This window comes from Erigeron canadensis, chromosome 4, assembly GCF_010389155.1.
Source record: "Erigeron canadensis isolate Cc75 chromosome 4, C_canadensis_v1, whole genome shotgun sequence".
Classification (NCBI taxonomy): domain Eukaryota; kingdom Viridiplantae; phylum Streptophyta; class Magnoliopsida; order Asterales; family Asteraceae; genus Erigeron; species Erigeron canadensis.
The window spans coordinates 314,058-327,220 of record NC_057764.1 but is presented as its reverse complement, the minus strand read 5'-3'; the positions used below and the strand labels follow the sequence as shown (position 1 = coordinate 327,220).

Sequence of the window (13,163 nt, the reverse complement as noted above, 5' to 3'; positions counted from 1 at the left end):
ATAACACAGTTGAAATAACCCCTCACCCATATATATATATATATATATATATATATTTTCTTACTACTCCAACTAAGTAGGTCAGTCAGTTGATGTTGAAGTTGAACACCAGTTATGAACATTATATTATATTAATATTAATATAAAAAAGCATCCCAGTTCTTTAAACATCAAATAACTTAGATTCCATTCCTTTCCAATACAATTTTGGAATCAAAATTTGTTCATGAAAAGACCACTCCCACTCTTAAAAGCAAAATAAAGAAAAAAAAAAAGTTTTCTTGAAATACAAAAAGATTCCCAACCAAGAAAATGCTCTGGAGAGGGAGTGGGCTAGCAGGATTTCTTTCTTTCTTACTTGCTATTTTTTTCACTCGGAGGACTTCTAATTTGTTCATTTCTTTCTTTGATTACGAGAGATAGTTACGCGCGTTGCGCCAGTGAGATGGTGGAGTGATAGGTCATAGGAGGTGATAAGTCATAGAGTGTGATAGTCAAATGTTTTAGCTGTACGGGCTCCGCCATCGGATTTAAAAATTCGTCGAAAGTTATCAAATGACATCTCTAATGAAAGAGCATTAAATTTTAACAACACCTATACAATTTTTATAATTTATCGATATACAATTTTTGAGATAAAAGATTTTGAATGAATTAGAGGAATAAAATGATTTATGGAGGAGAAAAAAAAAATGAGTGGTTGAGATTTGAGGAGAGAAAAAAAAAAGAGTGGTTGAGATTCAAGGTTATTATAGGTATATTAGGTAGAGATGTTTAAATTAGTGAATAAAAATAGGGGTATTTTGGGTAGTTCAAATCATCTTTTCTTAAAAAAAAGGAAAAATACTTTATAAGATAGTATTAGATAAGTGGAATTGGACCGGATTAAAAAAAAATCTGCATGACGGTCCAAATGGTTCAACTGACTCGTCCAGTCCGGTTTTTAAGAACCAACTCCACTTAGTTGGGTTGACCAGAGATATCTTCTAAATTCACTATGTGGGCTCCGAAGGCGAATCTTTCCCAGGGTTTCAGGTTCGAGTCTTAGGTTTCTCATCTCAATGTATTTTTTATGAGTAGAGTGAAAGGACTTGACTTGATAAATCGAAAAACTAGAAAAAAAATCTATTTTTATTTTATTTAAAATACCCCCACTGCGCCGCAGTGGGGTTGTACACCTCTCATTGCGCTGCAGTGGGAAGTCTCGGACCTGCGGGTGCAAAAACCCCCACTGCGTCGCAGTGGGTTTGGACAACTCCCCACTGCGCCGCAGTGGGAACTTTCTGATCCAGACCTGATGCAAAAATCAGCATTTTAACACTTTAATCAAACTTCAAGCTATAAATTCACTTGACCAACTTCCATAAACTCAATTCCAGAAATTCTAGTTCCTTCTTCTGGAACTACCTATAAAAGGATAAACAACTAAAATATAAGCAAAGGCTTAGTAAATATACTTGCATACATCTATGAACACGAAGGAGGGCAAAGTACAAGGACTATTACATGTAACCTATGACACCGTTGTGCCACATTTACATGTTCACCTTGCACACTAAACGCTATACATGGATTCATATAAGCTAAACAATCATAACAATAACAACTATCGGGATTCTTAGGCCCCGGAGGTTCTTAGGCCTCATCTCAAATTAACTATCGGGATTCTTAGGCCTCGTAAACACTATGCCCCATATGGGCCAACGCCAAATCAATTACCACACATGGATAAACAAACTTCAACATAATGTGGTCAATTGACCCAACATATACATAAAGGTATGCAAATATACTCACCTCCTCCACAACTTGAACAATAACGGTAAAACGATAATGCACAAACAAGCTTCAACCTATGATCATAACATAAAAGTGCATAAGCTTACATTCACAACTTGACTAGCTCAACCTAGTCATACTCAATCACTAGCCTTTCTAAACCCAAACCCAACCCAACCCATTTGTCATTGAGTTACTTTCATTTTCAACAATAACACTAGGTAGTTCAACCTACCATTTTCATCAACATTTCAATAACTAGTAAAAACTCATCTTTTCTCATAAACCAAAATTATCACATGAACATATCACTTTCTTAGCCAAACTCAACATATAACTCAATGACAAACTAGGTTATCTAAGAAATTGGGGGAAAATCATTCATAAATCAATTTCTATCAAAAACCCCCCAATTTAGGGTTACTCCATGAACCTTAATTTTCAAGATAAAAGATAAGAACTAAGTTAGGGAATCATTACCTCAAGATTCAAAGAGCTAATTCAAGACTTTAGGTTACACTTTCTTTTTCTCCCTTTTTCCTTAAATTTTTTGGCCACTACCACCACTTCTACACAAACCCTAACTTTTAATTTCTTAAAGAAGATTATTGGTGAGGATTATTATTATAATTTCTATCCTTTATTTGAAAGAATTGATCTTTGATTTTGAATGGATTAAGATGGAATGCATGGAAATGGCGAAGGAGGAGGAAATAAGAGTGAGTGGGAAAATGACTCAAAAGAAAGAAGTGGCTGACACTCTTTGGAGATGCCACGACTCATACCAATTTTGTGGGTATTTTTACCCGCTATCCGCTAAAGTTCCAACTAAATTAACCCCAAATCTAAAAATAAAATACTAGGAAATTAATTTAATGTCGAAACTATAAAAAGGGGTTAATTTCTTTACCTTAAAAATTTTGGGGTGTTACATAGGGGGTTGGAGTGACTTGAAGGTCCAGCAAATCGCTAGTTAAATTTGTCTCCAACATGTCTTAATCGAAACTAATTTTAAAAAAAAAAGGTATACATTTTACGATGGTAAACAATAGTTATGAAACGATCACGAGATACCTTAGTTGGTCTGCTTCATGAACTCACAGATACATTTAAGTTAATTTATCTCTTCGAACCTAAACAGCAACAATATTTTATAAATTTTATTTTAGATTTTTAAGCTAAAGTTAATGTTTTGAGAATTGTGTTTCGACTTGTATTACATGTAAGTTCTGCTAATCTAATGGTTTGATGGGAATAAATTTCATATTAGTTGTTTCCTGTTAATTAAAGAATGAGTAAGTAGATACATGAGATATTCACGAATGAAAATTTAAGATGCGTATTATACAAGAAAACAATTATGAATTGAACACATTTTTATGTATTCGCCCCATTCATTACCTAATTTTGTAGACGTATATGTAGCATGTACATAGTTGTATCTTAGAGGGCTATGTACCCTAGTTGTGTTTGATGTATAATCGTTAAATGAATTCAAAGGAAAATAAATTTTCAAATTGTCTCTCTACATTTTGTTAACTTTTACATTCTTATATAGTGCTGCTAATTAAAAGAAGAAACTAAAAACTATAAAGGTTTTGTTAGAATGATGTCTGTTTATTCTTTTATCAAAAATTCAGAATAATTTTTTTAGTATTAAACTAGTTATTGACTCCACGCGTTGCTGCGGGTACGTTTTTTATATAATAAATTTTTGGCAAATTTATGTCAAATATTCGAACATAAACTTTAAAAATGGCAACTAACTATCTAGCAATAACATTAAAAATATTGTAAAGGAATAATAAGTCGTATAAAAACACAAACAATAACTATATTGATGTTTTAAATGTTTCATGTGTAATCATTATGAAAATTATTATATATTAAAAACATTATATATATGTATAAAAAACAGAAGAAAATAATTATAAAAAAATCTTTAAAAGTAAACCCATAACTGTGTGCAAATTGTATAATGAAAACTTTAGAACCCAAAAGTTTAGTGTCAATAAAAATGAAAACGAAAATTTTGATGTGGATACAAGTTAAAAGAAAAAAACTTTTACTAAAAAACAACTAAACATATAACAATACAATAAAAATAATGTAAAAAAATATTAGGATGTATAAAATCATAAACAATAACTATATTAATGTTTTAAATGTAACACAAACGTAAGACGTAACAATGATAAAAGTTATTGTATAATAAAAACGCTTTATGTATAAAAAGACAAATTAAAATAATCAAACACCAAATGTTTAAAAGTAAAATTGTAACTGGATAAAAGTTGTTTGATAAAAATATAAGAATCTAAAAGTTTCGTGTCACGAAAATAAAAGTGAAAACTTTGATATAAAATAAAAGTTAAAAAGTATAAATTTTAACGGGTTAAAACGAAATTTGATTAAAATTTAAGGGGTTAAAAGGAAATTTAGTTAAAGTAGTATGTGCTTTAAAACTTATACATTCTACGCATAAAATACTTGTATATTTACATAGTTTTTTACTATATGTATAATATATAATATAAAATCCTTTATGTACGGTAGGTTTTTAGTATTTTTCAAAGAAAAAACATTCACCATGTGTGTCGCTATCTGTTGGCCGAAAGTGATGCATTGATCGTGGTGCCAAAAAGATATCGCTTCTTTGTATGGTTTGAAAAGCATTTTCTGTCCAGGTCACATAAATAAATATTCAAATGAAAATCGGTTCACTGTCTTATAATTTTACCTTTGTCACTTAAAATAATAAAGTGAATATAAAATACCTTCTCATATGTTTATCTTTATTAGTTTATTAATTCAACTATTGGTAAATCACAGTAAATTTGAAATCATATAAAACGAAGGGAGGCATTGTAAAATAAGAACTTACTTTATTTATTGTTAGGTATGTTGTAAGCATAGTCACGTGATGACTTGCGTTAAACAAAACTCAAATGGAAATATCATCATTGGGGACTCTCATAAGCTCTGCAAACATGAACAAATACTACCATCAAAGGAAACTTTATGAAATAGCAAATATTTAAAACACGCAAACACACACAAGGGACGCAAAAATGGCGGAGAAGGTAGTCAAAATTTTACTTAACTTTGAGTCCAAAATACACTTAGCCAAAACAATGTACATCGAAAGCCCACAAATGATATCAAACACAAACAAATCAACTACCCCCACCCTTAACTTCCTTAACATTCACATGCTACTTACATTACACACATGAATATATAATGCATGCCGTGCTCCCTTTCACATTCAGCAGTCCCCGATTTGCATATCTTCTAGTTGGAATCACTACTGTTGTCATTCTTGACTAATTTACACACATGAGATACCTTCCAAATATTTATCAATCTATATACCTTCGCGGTTTACCCATTTGAATCTGCTAATAGACTCAGGACTTCGTTGTCCCTAAAATTGGATTCAACTGCAACCTCCAATGCTGTTTTACCAGCACCATATACAGCTTGTGGGTCAGCCCCTCTGATGGCGCATCAAACCCAAGCCCATCAGACCAGCCAGCACAAGGGGCAGGCCCATCAGCTAGGCTGACTAATGGAGAATTGGGCTAAGGCCCTACAGAATTGCTTGCAGTCAAAGACAGGAGTCTTTTAAATAGCGGTTCTTTTCTTAAATGGAACTCAGTAGTTACTTTGAGAATTTTAATCAGATTATTGATTCCTGTCCATTGTGTCTTGGTTCAACTTGATTGCTTAAGAAATTGCATCACCCTCTGCAAGTAACAAAGAAAGGCATAATTGAATAACTTCTAGGGCGAACTCAACTTCAAGAATAAGTGGATGATGTGCAGAGCTGACATATTGAGGTTACCGTGTCAGAAGCAGCTTTGCACATGCAGCTTTGCCTCTGAGGATGCAATGATGGAGCGGTGTTTGGCCTTTCGAGCTGGAAACATTTATAGCGGCACCATATTGCAGGAGTAACTCAATCATACCAACATCTGCAGTTTCACAAGCAAGATGGAGTAGAGTGCACCCATCATATTCTTCCATACCATCTCTATCCCCGTGTCTTTCACTTGTACCAGCTACCATCGAAGAGTTTAAGGACCTCCCTGACGAATCCCTCATCAAGCAAACAGAGGTATGATCAGGTGTGATCGGCTCTTGCAGCAGCATTGCTTTAGCAAGGGTCAGAGAAGAATTAAAACACCCATGTTCATATACATGATTCACATCCGCTTCAAAGTTCACAATCAAACGGTATACAGCTTTCTTGTCATTAGCACGCACAGCCTCCCATATATGCTCGGTCACCAAGCTATGCTCCTTGGGTTTTCGTACAAAAACTTTTAAAGCATACTGCAGCCAACAGCAAACAAAGTTTTTATTATTTCAATCACCAAAAAACAAATGTTAAGAGTCAGTAGAAAAATATGTAGAATAATATGTGTATACAGCCTCTGGCGTTGGTGCACAAGAGAGAAGCATATAAGCAGCATGTCAAAGTATGAGTTGAAAAGATTCAAGTGTGGAAGGAAAGATAAAAGAGCAAGAAAGCATGTAAGGTAAACCTTTGCATGAATGAACTTCTCCTTCATGGCTATAGAATCGGAATGATTGGGTTTGCAGAAATAAAGGAGCTGAGGCTTATCAGACTTGTACAACCTTCAACAAAATCACAGAAAACAAATTTTACCATATTTTGCCAGCAGCAGGTGAGAAAGAAACAAAAAAAATAGTTGATTAAATCAAGTGACAGTAATGCAGGCAGGCAGTTTACCTGGTTGGGACAAGTTCCGTCTTATAGGCACCTTTCGATTGCAATAATTCCTCCCAAACTGAATTAGAAAAGCCGTTCCCAAAAGACTGAAACAAGGTTATCACCGACGGCTCCCACACTATAACATCAAGTGTCAATGACTGTACCTGCAGCGAAAAGGTGGCAAAGACATTGTTTATATCTCAAGTAAAATGACTGCATATTTCATACAATGAGACCAAGTTCATCCGTATTCATGTACAATAAAACACCGACATAGATTGTAGCATTGCATCTTTCAACTATGCCCGTCATAAAGTTAACATTAGTGATAGCATGGCATTTTGTAACTATGCATGTCATAAAGTTTAAATTAGTGACAAGCACCTGCAATATATATTGTGCATAAGTATTTCAAGAGGCATTTCTTATAAGAAAAGAGTAAAGTTTAAATGGCTATAAACACTTGGATTTGGATCATACTAGTATTGTGTCCATATACATTTCTAATATAACTGGTAAGATGATATATATATATATAGGGGGACAATCAAATAATAACAGTTTTAAAAAATATATATAATATATATAAATTCCTTGCTGTTCAAAAAATATATATAACAGGCAAGATATGCCATCCATCTCAGTTGTACTAAAAATATAGCATGAATTATCTACATCGAAGTTTTTGCTTATTTGTTGATTATTGCATCCATATAACATGTGCTTTTCTGATGTAGAGTAATTAATAATAGCTTAAATTTCATAGAAGATATAGATGATCAAGAGAGGCTTTAGAAAGAAGATTACCTTTGATATGCGGACACCAAGGTTACAGTGCACACCAGAACATTCAATCCAGACAAGAACTCCTAAATTTAAGCATGTCCAATCTGGGTTGGAATCCCCACAGTCGGCACACTTGTCATTTCCACAAACTCTACGCAACACATCCATAGATTTTGGAGCAGATGTGTATTCCTCAACACCGGTGTGATCGAAATCAGAACTTTCAAACGAACTGCTATCACTAGCAGATCGATGAAGTCTACTCCCCATAGGACTACCAGACAAACACCGAAACATTAAACATATTGGTTCAAACGTCAACACTAGATATTAAAGTATAAAAATGTTTAGGCCACATGTAACCTGAACTAAATGATATACTCAAATTGATTACCCTCTCAGGAACCTGACAACTCAGCAACGAAGCAATAACACCTGTTATCTTCTCTATCCAGTCCATTTGATCCAAGGTGCTCTCTGCCGATCCAAGGTGCTCTCTGCCTGCCAAATTACAACACACAACTCATAATAAACAACAGATACCTGAAGCTAGTCAGAATAACAGAAATGCAATTTAACATTTAGAGCTGAGAAATCAATCTCACCTGCAAAGTATAATTATTTGTTGGTGAAATAATCCTGAAACAAAATCTGAGGTCCGATTGGTCAGCGTCAACCTTTATTGTTGATGTCAATAGGTTAACAGTGTGATGAGCAACAGATTTCTCATCATGTACTCCACCTCCACCATGGTGATGAGAAGAAAGCCAACGACTGAGTAGCCCATGACTAAGTTCGGAACTATTCCTTTGAGCAGAAATTTCAGTGCCAGACCTCTACCAAACAATACAGCTTAACGATAATCATAAAACTGAAAACACAATAAAAGGTAATACAAGTATGATCACCAGTCCGGCTTACAGATGGTTTGCTACGTTGCTTGCGATAGTAGTACAACATTCCTCTGCTATCAAGAACAAAAAAACTTCTTTTCCAGTCACCCCTTAAGTTTAACGAGCGCTTTGAAAGATATCCCTGCCGAATGGTTTGAACCTTTCCCTTAGAAGCAGATAGCATGACTGCCTCTATCATTTTATGAGAACTTCTACCAATGGCTTGAATTCCATGATTTCCATCACCATTTGGAGATCATCCACTTTCCCGATCAATCTGTCTTTTATAATCTTGCATTCTTTCATTATGGGCTGCTTGCTCATAATTTGATCTTTCTCTAGATTGTTGAGCATATGACAACACCTGCATGAATTACAATTACTAATGCAATTAGCAAACAACTCCCTAAACACCCTGTCTATCTAATTAACTGCTTTCAACTAACATACTGAAAAGCAGGTGTAATGTAGCAAACCTGATTTATATATGGCTCCATCTGATGCAAAAGCTCATATCCCTACAGAGTACAGGCCAACGAAGGTTTAAAAAATTCAAACACTAAAGAAGCATTAAAAAAAAACCAAGTCCAGTAACCAGTTACCTGTTTAAAGTAATGAAGATGGGCATCCATTGTACCACTAACTGCTTCCAGGAATTCAAATCTCTTTTTCGCTTCAACATTAGAAAGTGAAGGTCCTGGATATTTGCATACATATATTAATATTGAGCAAAAAAAATGGATAAACAAAAGCAAGCAAAATAGAATGGCCAATACCTCCTCCAATATCGTAGATATATCACTTTTGGTGCCTTTCTTCAAGGACAGGAACTTCTCTCGAGCCTGCCGTATGGAACACCGTCAACGAAAATAAATAAGATAAAATGTGACAAACAACTCAATCTTGAATGCATAACTATCAAATCTACATAAGAACCTTTGAACTACATTAAGAGGCATAAGCTTACGCATTTTAGCATGAAGCTCATTCCTTTTTTTAATTTTATTTTTTTTATTTACAAAGGCTTACAACACCTATTTTTTTTTATTACAAAGGCCGTAACAACCTATTATTTACACCTATTTGTCTCAAAGGAGACGTGGACCCAAAGCTTCGAGGTTGAAAGCTAACCCAATATGGCTAGGCCAAAGTCCCTTTGGTAACAAAAAGCTAATTTATTTTGGGATGTGAGATTAAAAATTTATACATATGAAAAAACATGAGAATTACTGATGGCCAATAACTGTCGGTTTCGATCACAATGCAATGATCGAATATCGTTAGTTTACCTTCTAATTTATTTTTTGTAAGCAGCAATGCAGTTCATACAATGATAAACCTAATCCGAATTATAGAGCTACAACACAATCAAACCCAAACGAACAAATGTTGAATTGAATCGTACCAGACTCTACTGGGGGTTATTACTTATATTTGTACTTGCTGTTTTATTTTCCAATTATTTCTTCAATTAAGAAAACGAGAGAGAACTAAAATAATAGACTAATTCTCTCTCTTAGCCCATTCGGAAGGATCTCATACCGAATGCACCGGGAAACATTATAAACCTACCTGGTCGTATAGAAAACTGGCCTTGTCAAAACGCTTACGTGCCTCCTGTACCATTGTTTCATTAAAAAAAGGTTGGACAGAACTAACGAACTAGTCAAGACATGATTGTCCACTGAAGCACTTCAACATAATTTTTATAATATATCTAGAGAAAAATGGTAAGCAATGAACAGTGACTTGTAACTTCAAGATGCCTAACGATATAATGGCACATAATCTCTAAGGCACTCAAGTGGCTGTGTCCTGGATGTTACCCTCATAGGATCTTTTATACATATAAAGAATATATCCTAGAATAAGTAAAAAGAAAGAAACATATTATGGCAACGGTTTACCTTCACGTCATGTAAATCTATACTGACAAATTGCAGCAATCGATCATTTAGTATATGTTCAACCAGTAAGTCCAATGAAAAGTGTAAGAACTACGGGCATCAACTAAAAGTGAGAAGTTGAACATGCATAAGTTAAGAATAGGTCAGAATATTTGCACTTGGCATAGCCAACTAATAACTACTTTTTCAATCTGAAACTAGAAAAAAACAACAAAAAAGGGTTTATCGAAATTTTGATGCTTAGAAACAACATTATAAGTCAAGACGTCAAGGGGAAAGTTCTTAGACCCGGACTACCGGAGTAGGCATAGTTGAGGATAAACGATGAGGACCAGTAAGTAAGTCAAGCATTTAAAGTTCAACAAAAAGAAGGATAAATATTACCTGAGATCGAAGAACTTCGTTATATGTTCCAATTTCCCGCAAAGCAATGGTAAACTTAGTCATAACAGGACCTACAAGTAGATAACACAACTTCATAAGGGACATGAAAGAATCAGATGACATAGCGAGAATGAGTATCAATGAGAGCACTATCACCATCGATATATAACATCCATAACTGCCATTTACTAGAAAGAAACATAGCATGATCCTGCCACTGCCAACTATTTAGGATAACACCGACTCTAATGTACACATAAGTGATCACTAGTACAGTAACTTGCCAGTGACCCACAGCAAGTAGAGATAGGAAGACAAAAAGCTTTACGCAACTTTCAAAACAGTGCCTGACTGCCTGGTCTCTCTTATTATATTCAACATTTGGAACAGCTATCATCTTGATATCATCCATAAATACAAAATAAAATGATGATATGAAGTAAAGAGATGTGGAGCTCTACAGAAACACAGCCATACTTAAACCAAGATGTTTGGATAGCGATCGAAATAAAAGTACCATAAGTAACAAGACATTTAACATATAATAATTATATAAATAAAGCTTAGTTCTATTTAGCTTCAAAATGAGCCACAACACTTCTTAGAGCTCTATATAAAGATTACTCTAGTATCTTAAAAACAAAGGCATCATGACAGATTCCCAAGTTAGAGTGGATACATCCTGGCCAGGTAGTATGCGACCACAACATGAGTTATGGTAGGAAGCTGTGTATCAAAAACTATGGAGCTGGGTGAGCATCGGAACAAGTTCATCGCTGGAAGGGCGATCAGCAGGCATATCAGAGAGACAAACTGCCGCAATTCTTACAGCCATCAACATCTCATCTTCCTCCATTTCTTGTCCCAAAAGACTCTTATCAAGAGCCTCACGAGCGTCCCCTGTTTCTACAAGCTGTCTAAACCACATCCCCATATCACCTCTGCTCCCGCTTGTGGCCTGACCGAATAATGGGTCGCTCGGATCTCTACCCGTTAACAGTATTCCCAATATAACCCCAAAGCTGAAGATGTCACTCTTTTCCGTATACATACTGAAAGTCAGACAAGAATAACTGATTACTAGATTGGCTCACCTGGGTAGCTATATATAGTAAGTAAATTATTTATATAGATGTTATCATAAAAGAAAGGAAAAAAGGTGAGAGTGGGGGTGGGGGTGAGGGGTACCTGAAATTGGGGAAACATTCAGGGGCATAGTAGTAGTAGTAATGATGAGAAGCACAAGGGGGGAAGCCAGAATCGGTAAGGCGGGGTTCAAAGTCTGGATCTAACAATACATTTGAAGGTTTCAAATTAAAGTGGCAGAGGGAATGCGTGAAGTGAAGAAAGTGAAGGGCTTTGATAATCCCAACCGCGATTCGTAGCCTCGCATCCCAACCCATTTGCAGCATCAATAATCCGTTGTCCGTCCTCGGCTTCATGGCGTCTTCCAGACTACCACTTGGAACATAGTCATAAACCAAACAAAACCTACCACTACCACTACCACTACCAGTATCCTCATCATACAAATAAGCCCTTAAGGTTAACAAGTGCCTGTGCCTCAAGCCAGCAAGTATTTCAAGATCCCTTTGCATTCTCCTCCTTGTCTTGTTGTGGTTTACATCAAAGGGGGGAAGCTTTTTTACTGCCACCGTGAAACCATTGTCAAGTAGAGTGGCCTTGTAATACTTGCCGCCGCCGCCTTCTTGTGCATTGTTATTATTTAAAGAAGAAGGGCCACCACCAAGATGCACCAATTGATTAGAAACAAGAGCAGCTTGTAAAGATTTGGGTGAGATGGATGGTGAAAACACAACAGGGCCTCTTAGGATAGGAACTCTGTTGATGATATATATAAAGATGCATCTTATAAGCAAAGCACAAACAAGAGCACAACCTAATCCACTTGTACTTCCCAACAATATGCTTTTCAACAACACTCCTCTTTTTTCTCTACTTGTACTATTCACTCCTGCTGCTGCTTGGCATTCCATACAACACAACCACCACCACCACACAACACACTTGAAATAACCCCTCACCCACATATCATATAATACTAATACTAATTATATATTGTCTACAACTAAGGTTGGTCAGTCACTTGCTGTTGAAGTTGAACCCCCCATATTATAAATGAAAAAAACATACCTCTCATTCTTTAAACACCAATTAGTTTTGATTCCATTCCTTTCCACTACAATTTTAGAATCAGAATTTGTTCATGAAAAAGACCACTCCCACTCTTAAAAAGCAGCAAAAGAGTTTTCTTGAAATACAAAAAGATTCCAAACCAAGAAAATGCCCACCAGACGGAGTGGGCTGGACTAGCAGCAGGATTTCTTTTTGCTTTCTGTTTCACTCGGAAGTACTTCTAATTTGTTGCTCTTTTCTTTAATTATAAGTTAGAATTGGCCCGGTTTTTTAAAAAAAGAAAACGGCCCTCTCGGTGACGGTTTTTAAAACAATGTGTTATACAACTTCACTAGGTATACTTCAAAATGGTAGTAAAACAATAGTCATGAAACGATCACAAGATACCTCTACTTCATGAGTTTACACGTATATTTAAGTCAAATATTTTATCTCTTTGAAAAACTTAAACAATATGTACATAATTTACCCTAGTTGTGTTTGATGTATAATTGCTCAATGAGTTCAAAGAGAAAA

General features: G+C 35.2%; 1 protein-coding gene and 1 pseudogene across 1 annotated transcript; both read right to left on the bottom strand.

Annotated features, from left to right (window-relative positions):
• Positions 1–4,851: 4,851 nt before the first annotated feature.
• LOC122595269 lies at positions 4,852–10,902 on the bottom strand (annotated as a pseudogene).
• LOC122594997 (inactive leucine-rich repeat receptor-like protein kinase CORYNE) lies at positions 10,821–12,866 on the bottom strand. Its single transcript, XM_043767277.1, has 2 exons — positions 11,679–12,866; positions 10,821–11,542 (listed from the first exon to the last, which is right to left on the bottom strand). Exons 1-2 carry the CDS (start codon positions 12,539–12,541, stop codon positions 11,224–11,226), a joined length of 1,182 nt encoding a protein of 393 aa, XP_043623212.1. The 5' UTR covers positions 12,542–12,866; the 3' UTR covers positions 10,821–11,223.
• Between the last annotated feature and the right edge of the window lie 297 nt (positions 12,867–13,163).